The sequence below is a fragment of the Lonchura striata genome, chromosome 1A (assembly GCF_050655825.1).
Source record: "Lonchura striata isolate lonStrDom1 chromosome 1A, ASM5065582v1, whole genome shotgun sequence".
NCBI classification, from domain to species: domain Eukaryota; kingdom Metazoa; phylum Chordata; class Aves; order Passeriformes; family Estrildidae; genus Lonchura; species Lonchura striata.
The window spans coordinates 64,158,230-64,171,068 of NC_140741.1; the positions used below are offsets into that span (position 1 = coordinate 64,158,230).

General features: G+C 38.5%; 1 protein-coding gene across 2 annotated transcripts in view; it reads left to right on the top strand.

Moving 5' to 3' along the window:
• RELN (reelin) overlaps positions 1–12,839 on the top strand; it is a 277,153-nt gene that overhangs the window by 225,155 nt on the left and 39,159 nt on the right. For both annotated transcript variants that reach the window (XM_077783642.2, XM_031507057.3), the window contains exons 33-41: positions 338–526; positions 783–1,056; positions 2,383–2,523; positions 2,615–2,792; positions 4,180–4,264; positions 6,832–7,014; positions 8,370–8,541; positions 8,622–8,724; positions 11,146–11,375. In XM_077783642.2, coding sequence (XP_077639768.1) covers positions 338–526; positions 783–1,056; positions 2,383–2,523; positions 2,615–2,792; positions 4,180–4,264; positions 6,832–7,014; positions 8,370–8,541; positions 8,622–8,724; positions 11,146–11,375 — 1,555 coding nt within the window. The remainder of the gene's footprint in view (positions 1–337; positions 527–782; positions 1,057–2,382; positions 2,524–2,614; positions 2,793–4,179; positions 4,265–6,831; positions 7,015–8,369; positions 8,542–8,621; positions 8,725–11,145; positions 11,376–12,839) is intronic.

A 12,839-nucleotide genomic window follows, 5' to 3' on the forward strand; every position in this document is an offset into this window, starting at 1 on the left:
AGGCCTTTCCAATCTAGCTGTGGGGAATAGCAGGAAGGTTGTGACCCATAAAATGAAAATCCCCAATCTAGGGGCTTAGGGAGTATCTCATCCAAACAGAGGGAGAGCATCTGATGGCAAAGGCACTGAAGCTAAAGAAAGGAAGAGGGAAATACCTGTGTTTATCTGTAATAGAAACATGATCTAGTGCCCAGGTTCATCCTTGAGCAATGTTTTAGTCTTGTTGAACTGCACTCAGGCTATGTGACTGAGCACTGCTCACTGAGTGAACACACCATATGGGCATTAAAAACAACTTACAGGGACTCCACTAACCTGTCTGTTCTGGTTTTTGTAGGGAAGCATTCAGCTCAGTGGGCCTTGGATGATGTGCTTATAGGGATGAATGACAGCTCTCAGACTGGCTTCCAGGATAAATTTGATGGAACTGTGGATTTACAAGCAAGCTGGTACAGAATACAAGGAGGTCAAGTAGACATTGACTGCCTGTCTATGGATACAGCTCTGATGTTCAGTGAAAACATTGGTACGTGCCATCAAACATTGCTGCATCTTGTATGAGTCTATTTTATAAATTATATAAACAGAAAGTTTACAAGATGGGAGATATAGAAAAATCCAGGTATTTAGTAATCTGTAGGGAAGAGAAGGCTGGAAAAAGGTGAAGATAGAGGTTACAAATTTGAATGACAATATTGAAAGCATATGCTGAAGGTATACTTGGTTGTTACTGTTGTATTTGCTGTTATTGTTGTATTTGTTGTTTTTCTCTCTTTGCTTAGGAAAACCTCGTTACGCTGAGACTTGGGACTTCCACGTATCAGCCTCCACATTCTTGCAGTTTGAGCTGAGCATGGGTTGCAGCAAGCCATACAGCAATTCCCACAGCGTTCACCTGCAGTATTCCCTAAACAACGGGAGGGACTGGCACCTGGTGACAGAGGAGTGTGTCCCCCCAACAATCGGCTGTCAGCAGTACACCGAGAGCTCCATCTACACTTCAGAAAGATTCCAAAACTGGAAGAGAGTTACTGTCTACCTCCCACCCTCAACCAAGTGAGTGCTGCTCTTCTGGCTATTTAGCATGACAAAGATTTTGCTGATCTAATTAGAACAAACATCCTCCAGCTTGGGAATGTTCTGCATGTCTTTTAAATTTTTAAATGTGTGTTGTCACGCCACCAGAATTTTAAATTTCATTTCAAAATATTTCATCAGCTATAATGTGAAGTGTACAGACTTAAGGAAGTTACAACTGTGATGCATAAATTCTTAAATCTTGACTATAATTTCTGGCAGTAAGAACAAGAATGCTAAACCAGCTTTTCTAACATTTATGCAATAAGAAGCAAGAATAAATACCTTGATCCATCCTTTCCTACAGTAGTGTTTTCTGTTATTGCACATTAGGTTGTCACCCAACATTCAGGCATGTTAGTTAGTCACAGCATTCATCAAGTCAGAAGATGTCACTGGATGTGCCACCTTCACTCTTTTGACCAGGAGGAGTTTTGCCGAGCTCCTCTGGATATCACAGGGCTGTAAATGGATGTGGCAGATGTGGTGGCATCCATCTCTCTAAATAAAATCATGCTCTAGTCTAGCAGTGACAGGTAATGATGACACTGCTTATGTTTGAGTATGCTTATGATCTGAGTAGTTCTGTAATTCTTCAGAGCACCCTCTGTACACATTACCTCTGTAGGTTTCATCACCCAGAAAATACACTGGTAAAAATGGACACACAGCAAATGAACTGGGCCTGGAGTTCACATCTTGGTTTCCAATTTCACAGTTCACTCCAGAGGGCCATACATCATCTTCTAAAGAATTCTTTTTCTTCAAAACACTTTCCTCATTTGAGGATAACAAGGCAGTCAGCAGTGACAGCAGTGTGTATGCATGTGCATATTTGTACATACTTATTCATACATTCTTATGTATGCATATATATATGAACATAGATAACCATTGCTTTTCTCTTTACACAATACCTAGTATAAATAGACTTTCATAACTTCTTACTTTACTGATGCAATTTTATTGTTTCCTTTCTGCTAGCAGCACATGGAGCTGTCAAATGCTAATGGAAATACCACTTTGTGTTCAACCACTGTGTTGATCAGCAAGTGTCATCAGTAATGTTCTTTCTTGATTATCACTTTAGGCACCTTTCTTTAGAATATTCTGTAATTTTGCCTAAAAGACTAACATGAGAAATTTAAAATTCCAGTTTCCACTAGAATAAGAATATTTTCAAAATAAGTGGGCCATGCTTATTAATCTGATTTTCTTCAGAAGTCTGTGGGATTTTCTTTAGTATTTAGCACTTTCTGGATCAGAATTTTGAATCCTGAAATACATTTCCTTTGTTTTTAACAGCTCTCCCAGAACACGGTTCAGATGGATTCAGTACAATTATGCCTCTGGAGTTGATTCTTGGGCTATTGATAATGTGGTCCTGGCTACAGGATGCCCCTGGATGTGCTCAGGTCATGGCATCTGTGATTCAGGTCATTGCATGTGAGTAGAAAACTGCTTAAGCTGCTTCATAGAAAGGATGTGTTTATCCAGGCCAGATGGATAATACCTTTTCTTCCCATTGTGTTGCTAGGTGTGACAGAGGGTTTGGAGGTCCATACTGTGTCCCTGTCCTTCCTCTGCCATCTGTCCTGAAGGATGATTTCAATGGTAACTTGCATCCAGACCTTTGGCCTGAAGTCTACGGTGCTGAGAGGGGAAACCTGAATGGTGACACCATCAAGTCTGGAACAGCTCTCATTTTCAAAGGGGTCAGAGATTACTTACATTAAAAAAAATATCATGAAAACCAGTAGAGTCAAAAATAGAAAGTAAATTTTCTCTTGTTAGCCCCATATGTTTATATTGAATTCTTTTAGCTAGAATTTGACATTTTCATTTTTCTTGTCTTTTCCTACCCTAAACATGCACCATGTTTTCCACAGTTGTTTTTGGGTTTTTTTTCATATCTTGGTTGTGTATTATTTTGTTTGTGGTATAAACTCCTCCTTGACCACCAGAGGAAAAGAATGAAACTCTACACTGAGATTCTTGAGGTGAACTATTTGGAAATATGGTACACATTACAGTCATCTTGGAGTGTCCTGATTGGCTTTATAGTATTTTGAATAATACAAATGAGTCAGAGCTGTAGTCTGTGTAATTAATGTTTATGTAGTTTGCCTGTATTTTACTCAATTCTATCATTTTTATGTCTTCTAGTTCTTTAAAGATCTATTTTTGTTGACTGAAGATTTCAAAAGTCCAGGAAATATATTTTCTGAATTTTTCTGCTCTTAACAAAATCAATAATAGACTTTTTTTTCACAAGAACACAAATTCTCAGTTCACACAAGTCTTCATTTGACACTGTGAACTCGGGTGCCCCCCAAAAAGGGAAGTTAAATAATGTTTGGTGTATAAATAAATTCTTTGAAGTATTTATTTGCAAAAGCTTGACTCCAGTTCAACCTCTTTAGATTATTTAAATTCCAAATCACAAGATGCAAGTTGTCTAAAATTGGCATTGCTTGTTCCTGTAGATTGTTCCCCTGGGGGAAGGGTCTGAGAAAGAGGGAAGCTCTGAGAGGTGGTTTTTGCCAGATCTCTGCAGAACAGGGACTGGCTCTGGCCCCAGGATCCACACAACAAGGAGCTTGTCAGTCGAGTTGGACAGGGACTCAGGCTCCCTATGAGGTTTCCTGTGTGCTCCCTTTCCTTACAGGTCAACAGGTTGCCCCAGAAGAGGATATTTGTACAAAATATGTTTTGAAGTATAGAAAATAACTCCTAGAGAGGACTGGAATGTCCCTGCCTGGAAATTAGGGTGCTTGGCAACTGTACAGTTTGCACAAAAAATGAGTGCAGTAGCTTGGACTAAATGTCTAAGTCAGTCACATCCCAGGGGTTCAGAGCACAAACTGAATGAGCTGTAACTGTGCCTGTACCTGACCATGTAGTTATACCTCTGTCATATCTTGGCTCACTTTACCAAGGCTGTCACTGTCCCCATTTTTTGCCTGGGAAAAGGTGGGGTACAGAGAATTTCCCCTCTTGCTGCCACCAGCAGGCATTAGCAGACAACAGCCAAGCAACTATAAGCTTGGCTGTTCTCAATAATGAGAACTGATATTCACTTTGTATATTCTGTATTTGCAGGAAGGACTGAGAATGCTTGTGTCAAGAGATCTAGACTGCACTAATACAGTGTACATCCAGTTTTCATTTAAATTTATTGCCAAAGGTAAGATCACCATTGACTTACTACCACTTCACTAGCTATATTAGTACATAGTAGCAACACAGAAAAGAATAGATTTATATTTTCAACTTCAGTGTATGGTAGTGATCAATAGTTTATGGTAGATTATATACGAGCTTGTTTGAAATTTTGCATCATCCCTTCCTTGCTCCCAGCCTAAATGACTGTCTGTGCAGCTCCTAAGAAAAAAATGGATTGTAGTATCATCAAAAATATCACAGCTAGTAAAGTCTTTGTGCAGAAAAGAAACAAAAGAGCTCAAGATTTTGTAGAGATTTCCAATTATGTTGGGAAAAAATTATTTGTCCAAGTTTTTTATGTCATAAAATTCTGCCTACAGTAAATTATTTAAGGGACTAATAGTAAACTACAGTGGTTTTCATTTTCTAGATTCAGTCCACTGCATTCAAATCTCTTACAATTTGACTGTCTAGCAGGTATCTTAGAGGTAACTGAAACTCCATAATTCAATTTAATTGATACAAAGAATAGTCAGACTTTACAAGACAAGTTTTACGTGTTGTTGTAAATAACTTGTGACAGTTCCTCCAGTACAAGGACTTTTAAGCCAATGATTCAGTCTTAACCCTGCTCCAAGGCTCTGCCATCCTTGGCTTTAAAAAATAATTATATCCAAGCCTGGAGTGGCATGATGGAGAACCACTAAACTGCTTGAAGGTTTGAGCCACTCCCATGCAATTTCAGAAATTTTCCCCAAATTTTCTGATAGAATTGGCACTTCCAGGCTGAACTCTGTTGAAAAACTTCTCTCACTCTGGTGTAAGGAAGATGTCCATAGTTTCTGTGGTATGCTCAGTGCTCTGGGACTAGACCCTAACTGACTCAATGTTACCAACAGCTTAAAATAGTTTTGAACCCCCTCTCTCTTCCTAAATAAGTATCTTAACCAAATCTGTGTATGGATGAGTGAAAATATAGCTCTTTTTGAATTATTATTGATTTTCTTTAACAGGTATTTAATCATATATATTGGACTATTTATCAAAAAGAGAGAAAACTGTAATAACCAAAAACATAACATGCCCCAAAATTATAACACACCAAATATTTCATGCTTATAAGTGAAATCTTTTCAAAGACTTCTTTTACAAAATTATGCCTTGGTAATATTTCTTCATATGATCATTGAAAAAAATATTAAAAAATAAAGTGAGTAAAAATATTGCTCTGAAGGCAGGAATAGCCAAAGGCTCAAGCCTGGATTTTGACATGACCCACAAGGAGTAAAACCGTGGAACACCAGGAGAAATTGCTCCCTATTGAATCTGTATTACTTGTTAGCACTACTGCTGGATCCAGGACTTAGTCCCAACAGCTCCCTAATGTTGAATACAAATTGATATAGCTGGGCATATCTCTCAGCTGTGAGAGTTAAAAGCAGTGTGTTGTTTACTGTTAATTGCCACAGATAAGCTGAAATCAGCTCCTGGCTGCAAACAGCTCTTCCCTGCTCTGCTCCACAGCCTGTGGTTGAATATTAGCACTGGAGCAGAGGGAAGCAGGAGCATGTGCACCAGGCACTTTGCTTTCAGCAAGTGTGGTTAATTTAGGAATAGAACAAGGAAAAATCTTGCACAGTAACACATAGTGAGTCAGGGATGAAGAAACTGTCCTTTAGTCCTTTCCTTCTGCTGGTTCCTGACTGAGTTTTTGGGGACATCACTGTGCCACACCATGAAGGGAGCAGAGAGTGTAAATTTGTCTGAGTGAGACCTCAGTTCAGAGATGCTGTCACTTGGACACTGGTATTCCTGGACTGCAATCTAGGCACAGGCAATATAGGCTGAGGGCTGAGCTTGTGAATGGTAACCTGCATCAAAAATGAGTGCTGGGCTCTAATTAGCATGTGTTAATAACTAGGGCTCTAAAGAGCTTTTGTTTTTTACTCTTTAAAGCTCTAAGTAAAAAAAATAGGAGGAGCTGGTAGTTAGAAAATGCAAATTTTACTGTCAGTTCCACTGACTTTTAGGCCTAGTTTAAAGCATAGAATATTGCTTTGTTGTTGTAAAAACATGCTAATAAATATCCTCAGTGCTTTCCATCACTTATTTCTGGGCATGAATATCCTCATCCCTGTGTCTGCAGTGAGAACCATAGACTCATAAATTTATGAGGATGGGGACTGTGCCTTTATCTGTGGGTGCTACAGATGGTGATGATAATTTCTTGCACCTGGACAAAACAAGAGAATAAATACTGTATATGTTTGTAGTAGAAGGAGTTGGTGTGTTCTAATCTAAAAAAGTATAACACTGAGATAGCTTCTCATCTAAATAATTAACTATTATTATATGTATAAGGAATAATAATGCAAATTTAGCCCCTATTTCATTTGCATTTTGCAGACAAACAAGGGAAAGCACAGAAAGACATATGTGTACAATGTGTATGTAACATCCCAATAGCTTAAGCTGTTGTTAAAGGAAGCCCATACTTTGTAGTGGATGTCAGAGCAATATAATTTCATTTATACTTGCTTGAACTTACTGGATTTCAATAAACATAAATCCATGTCCTTTATGCTCCAGGCACCCCTGAGAGGTCTCATTCCATCCTGCTGCAGTATTCTGTCAATGGTGGCATCACTTGGCAGCTGATAGATGAGTTTTACTTCACCCAGACTACAGATGTCCTCTTTATCAACGTTCCTCTGCCCTACGCAGCCCAGAGCAACGCAACGCGGTTCAGGCTCTGGCAGCCTTACAACAATGGTAAGGGAGGGACACACCCCTGGGAGTCCAGCTCCATGCTTGCACAGCTCAGCATCTCTAAGAGTGTGCATTTTTTGAACTGAACAATTAGAGAGACTCTTAAATCATGGGAGTTTTGTGTTTGAGTTCCTTCAATTAGAATTACTGCAGGATTATGTTTACTGTTCTTAAAAAGCAGTTGAATGCTTTAGAGTACAGTACCTTCACCTGACATCCCTGGATTGTGTGTAGAAAAGTATCAGCTTTGGTCCTGGAGGGAGTGGGAGATCAAGAAACACCAATGAAGTTAACTTCACTCAGGTTCCTCTCATTATTTTTAATGGGCATGATTCTCACTTACACTGAGGCCCCATTAGGATGCTCCAATTATACAAAAGTGTCCCAAGTGTAAATGGGAACTGGGCCTACCTTACTCAGAATTAACTAGGCATTAAAAACCCATTTAGAAAGAGTATGTAGTGAGCAGTTAATCTTTTGATTAAATTGTAAAGGACTTGAAAACCACAAGAGGAAGACAACTCATTCCTCCTGATTACAGGAGATGTGCCAGCTGAAGGAAGCTCTTCTCTGCTCTCAGTTACTCTGAGCACAGTTCCAAGCAGAAACTGACATTAACAGCTCCAAAGAATTCCAGCAATCATTTTGACATGGTGATTCAGCAACAGTTTATTCCATGTAGGCAAATTCCTAGTACACCCTAACAAAAAAAAGCCAATTAAAATCTGGCAATCGTGTTTCAGTTCATTCTTCTGACGTGTCCTGCCTAAAACAATTATCTAAACTCTTCTCTAATGAACTCAACCACTTTTAGATAAATGAAAAAATGCTACACAGAAGATCTGTCAATTTAATCCTTCCTCTTCAGTTTGAGAATACCAATTTTCTGATGTATATGAATACATAATCCATTGGAGAGAAGGAGTTTCAGAGTTTCCTTCTCTATGGAAGAACTCTTCCCAGGCAGACAAGCTTCTGAGTGCAAGGATGTAGAATGAAATTGCACTTTCAGGCTGCTTTGACTCTGTAGCAACTACTCATTTAGATGATTCTTAATTGAAGAAGGCAATGACAGAATTTCAAAGTAAATATGATTTAAATAGGAGATAGTTGTTCAACACCCATTGCTTTTCACTCTTTGTTTTGCTGTGACTTCTATAAATTTTAGGGAATAAAAGTTAATTCCTTAGGGTCAAGCCACATAGCAGTATAAAAACTATTTTCAAGGAAAGTGAAAATAGTGATCCCACACTTTTTAGCATCTTCCTCTTCACATAATCCATAAATACTGGCTGCTGTTGTCCTCTCTATTAATATTAGTATTAGGTCTTAATAGAATATTTCCATTTTCTTTGTAGGCAAAAAAGAAGAAATCTGGATTATTGATGACTTCATTATTGACGGAAATAACCTGAAGAATCCCATTATCCTTTTGGATACCTTTGACTTTGGTCCTAAAGAGGACAACTGGTTTTTCTATCCTGGTGGAAACATTGGGCTTTATTGCCCATATTCATCTAAAAGAGCTCCGTAAGGTTCTCTCAGCAATACAATAGAAAAAAATGATTTTTTAAAAGTGATTCTAAAGCACTTCTCTCCTTGATTTTCAGGGAAGAAGACTCAGCTATGGTATTTGTTTCAAATGAAGTTGGAGAGCACTCAATTACCACAAGGGACCTGAGTGTGAATGAAAATACTATCATCCAATTTGAGGTACTTGGCCTCAGAAAGTTATTTTGCCTTTTGCTGCATGTTCTTCCATATTCTGCTCTGTTGTACTCACCCAGCTGTTTTGTTTCCAAATTGAGAAACCTGTCTAATTTCCCCTCTAATTGATTTGACATTACTCTCCCTCATGTGAATGTATCATGATGCTTTTAATACATAGATAAGGGAAAATTCTGCCTCAAAGTCTTCTACTTTCTAGCCTTAATTACTACTATGTCTGTGCCTATATACTTGCACTGATAGCATTTTAGTCCATGTCCTATGCATTGGAGGGTCACGACTGGCAGGCAAGAGGACAAGCAAAATATAGTGAGAGTCCAAACTTCCACTTCACAGCCTGCTCGAGGTAAGAGTACAGCATTTCTACAAGCTGACCAGTGGAAAGCTACAACTTCATCTGTGACAGTAGAAAGTAATTTTTCCTACCTGCTGGCTTAACTGCACTGTTGTACTTTCTCAGTGACAAGCTTCTGCTTTCCTTTTGCTTTTGCTCACATCATAGCTGCTCTAGATGAAGCTGGTTTTTGGCTATTGTGGCCTGAAGTCATCCCATTTTAGGGAGTTAAAGAAAGCTCATGAAAAAGGAGCATATTTTTGTGTTTCATCTAGTCAGTGGAAACAGGTACCCCAGTGACAACACAAGTCTAAACTAAACTGTGATTCTGACTTATCCTAGAATCTAAACTGTGCATTGCCTGGGGTAGCTATTGATGGGAGTAACCAGTTAGTATTTATTAGTTTAGAGAGAGGTCATTATACTGTCATTATGAAACTGGAAAAGAATGTGGCACAAAAATTGCCATGCTAGAGTTACTGGTCTGCTTTTAACAACAATGTGGCATGTTGTTGCATTAATATGAGCTGCATAATAGTCAGCAAATGATAGGAGTTTATAAAAATTACTAAAATGATACTAAGGGTTTTCCAAGAAAATTAGGTTTAGCTGTGTACGCATGAACTCTTCAATTTGTCATGCAACTAATTCATAGTTTTTTGAATACAAACCATTTCCTCTTTTAAAATATAGATTGCAGCCTGTAGGACAAAAATGTTTGAGGTGACTTTAAGGTATTCATAAGCCTCAATAGCATTAACTCATAAAATCTACATGTTTACTTCCATATGTGATAAGAACATCATTTTCAGCTCACGTTTTTGAGAGCATTAGTGTAAATGAAGGAGTTATGCATAATGCAGTAGTTTCTCTCTGTGTCTCAAGAGTCAAAACCTATATTGGATGAGCATCTCTCTAAGCTTCCAGATGAGTAGACAACACTTCTAGTCAAATGTAGGTTGATGGGACTCATGCGCACTGAAGAGTGATGAAGGAAATTTGATGTAGTATACACTTGCAACATTCTTGCACAGTTCTTAGCATTACTGTGTTTTAGAAACAAATAGATTTTCTTAAGAGAACAGCATGCTACAAAGACACCTTTTTTTTTGGTACAAAGTTATACAAAAATATTAAAATGTTACATAGTTTTAATACAGGCTTTGTATTTCACCAGCAATTGTTTTTTATTTGTTTCATGATAAGTACAGTACATCTTATTTTGTATGACAGTCATTCTGTAAAAAACTAATTTGTCTTCTTTTACAAAAGCAATTTGAAATTATAAGAAGACAGGAAAACAGACTAATTTGCACTGGTTGTCTCAGATTCTGTATTAAAGTCTGTATTTTCTCAGTAGTAGAACTGGTTTTCATGTTTTGCCTTTTCTACTGTTCTTTATATCAGGAATCTTGTGAGCACACTCTGAGAAATCTGACACTGCCAAACTAAGACATTGAATCTAAATCCAGTCCAGCTATGATGTTCTAGGTCTTTGCCATTATACATGAACAAATAGGTAGTGTGAAAGCTGAACATATTGAGTTGATAAGCTTTGTTTTTTAATATGTAACATAAAATAGGATCATAGTGCAGCTCAGAAATTAACAGCCCAGCATTAACAAAAAGTTAATGTTTGCACTTTCTGTTTTAATATTTCTGCTTTTAATAATGCATATTTTCTTGATGCTGTGATTACTTCAGTACCTGCCAGAGGACTGCAAGAGCTGGTGCATTTACTCCAGCAGTGTTAGCAGCTCTCCTTTTGGGTCTGCCCAATTAACTTCACAGTTTTCTCTAGGTAGAAGTTGTTGGGAATTTCTTATCACATTCATTTTATCATAACCCATACTGTGATATACTCAGGGACAGGAGAGCAATGTGCAAAAGTTCCTGTTCATGTGCATGTCCTGAGTGCATCGAACCTGTTGTTAAATGGGTTCCCAAATCACCATTTTCCTGGATTAAAAAAATACAATACCAAATGGGGAAGACTGCCTAAGGTGAAGAATGACTGGGAGTCCCACAGTCTGCCCTGGGTCACCTTCTGTGTTTGATGCCTTGGCCCCCAGATCAATATCGGCTGCACCACTGACAGCTCCTCTGCTGACCCAGTGAAGCTGGAGTTCTCACGAGACCTGGGGGCCACCTGGCACCTGCTGCTCCCCCTGTGCTACAGCAGCAGCAGCCACCTCAGCTCCCTCTGCTCCACTGAGCATCACCCAAGTAGCACTTACTACGCAGGCACTACTCAGGGCTGGAGGAGGGAGGTCATTCACTTTGGAAAACTGCACCTCTGTGGGTAAGTGTCCAGCTCCTCTTCCTACCCAGATGCTTGTTGCTTTGCTTTTATTTCTGTTTTTCACCCAGCACAGGGGTGGTGCATAAGAACTGTAGCACTAGAGCAGACCACATGACCAATTTTTCTCTGCTTCTTGCCCTAAATGTTAGTCAGTGTTCAGGTGACTCCTCAAATCATATTGTGCCTAATGCTGATGTAGAATAACCACAGGCAATTTCCTATCACCTATATATTTAATTAGTGATAATTTAAGAGAAGGGAGTTGCTTATTGAAATTAATGCAAAACTGTTCTTGTGCTGAGTGTTCTTTGCAGAACTGCATCAGCCATTTGAATTTACTGATGATGTTTTTGCATGAAATTTGAGCTTCATAAGAAAATGCAGTAAAATGTGAGCTAGTATAAGCTTGATTCCATTTCAATATGAAGAAATAGTCTGATCTAAATACTCAGTCAATCAGATTGGGTGATAACACAGCATAGAAAAACCATATGTGCTAGCAGGCATAGTAATATGTAACTTTTCAAAGTAAAAACAGTACTCTTTACTTTTTCAGGAATAACTGTCATCTAGCATCAACTCACTTTATGTAAAAGCTCATACCATTAATGATTAAACTGTAGCATGTATGAATGAAAATGAGCTGTGCAACTATGAGACTTTATGACTCTATGCAGCTATGAGACTGAGTATTTATGAAACTACTACAGTCAATGGGTCCTTCACTAAATAAATGACCCCATATGTGCCTCTGAAAGTATGAAGAGGCCTATATAAGAAATAAGAATCAAGTTTGGAAAGACTGATTGTTTAATAATTTAAGGAGATGTTTAAATTTTAAACTTGAGTTTTCTGGTTTATGACAGTTAACATTTCAAGCATGAAATAGGTATCCATCTCTTTCAGCAGCTCACTGGTACTTCCTGGGTTTGTGCAAGAGAATTATTTTACCCTTTAGGCAGCCATCAATGCATCCCTCCAAATAAAAATTTTGGCTGTGCAGACTCCTAACTCATTAAACCTTCCAGGATTTTGATTTAGTCCTCTGTTCCTGAGTGCTTCTATCCTGTTTTTCTACCTTCCTTCCCCAGGATACCAGGCCAGGAGCCCATTGCTGACAGCCAGCCAAGCCCAGCAGTGCAGAGTAGTTTACATTTAGTGCATTAAATCATTGGGCCAGAGGGCTGAAGGGGGATTTCTCCACCAGAATCCACTGCAAATAAGAAAAAAATCCAAACCTTTCTCCTTGTGCAATTCTAAAAAAATCCCTTAGCCTTTTCATCCCCTGAGTGCCAAGTGGTTATAGTTTAACTGAGGATGAAGACATTTTAAGTTATTTCCACTACATATGTAATTTTAGAAATTAATATATGTTCTCAGCAGACAGCTGTCGGTAATAATTAGTATTCCAGTTATGTCATGAAGGAAAGGTCCAGGGCCTGTTGAGCCAGAGAAGAAACCTCA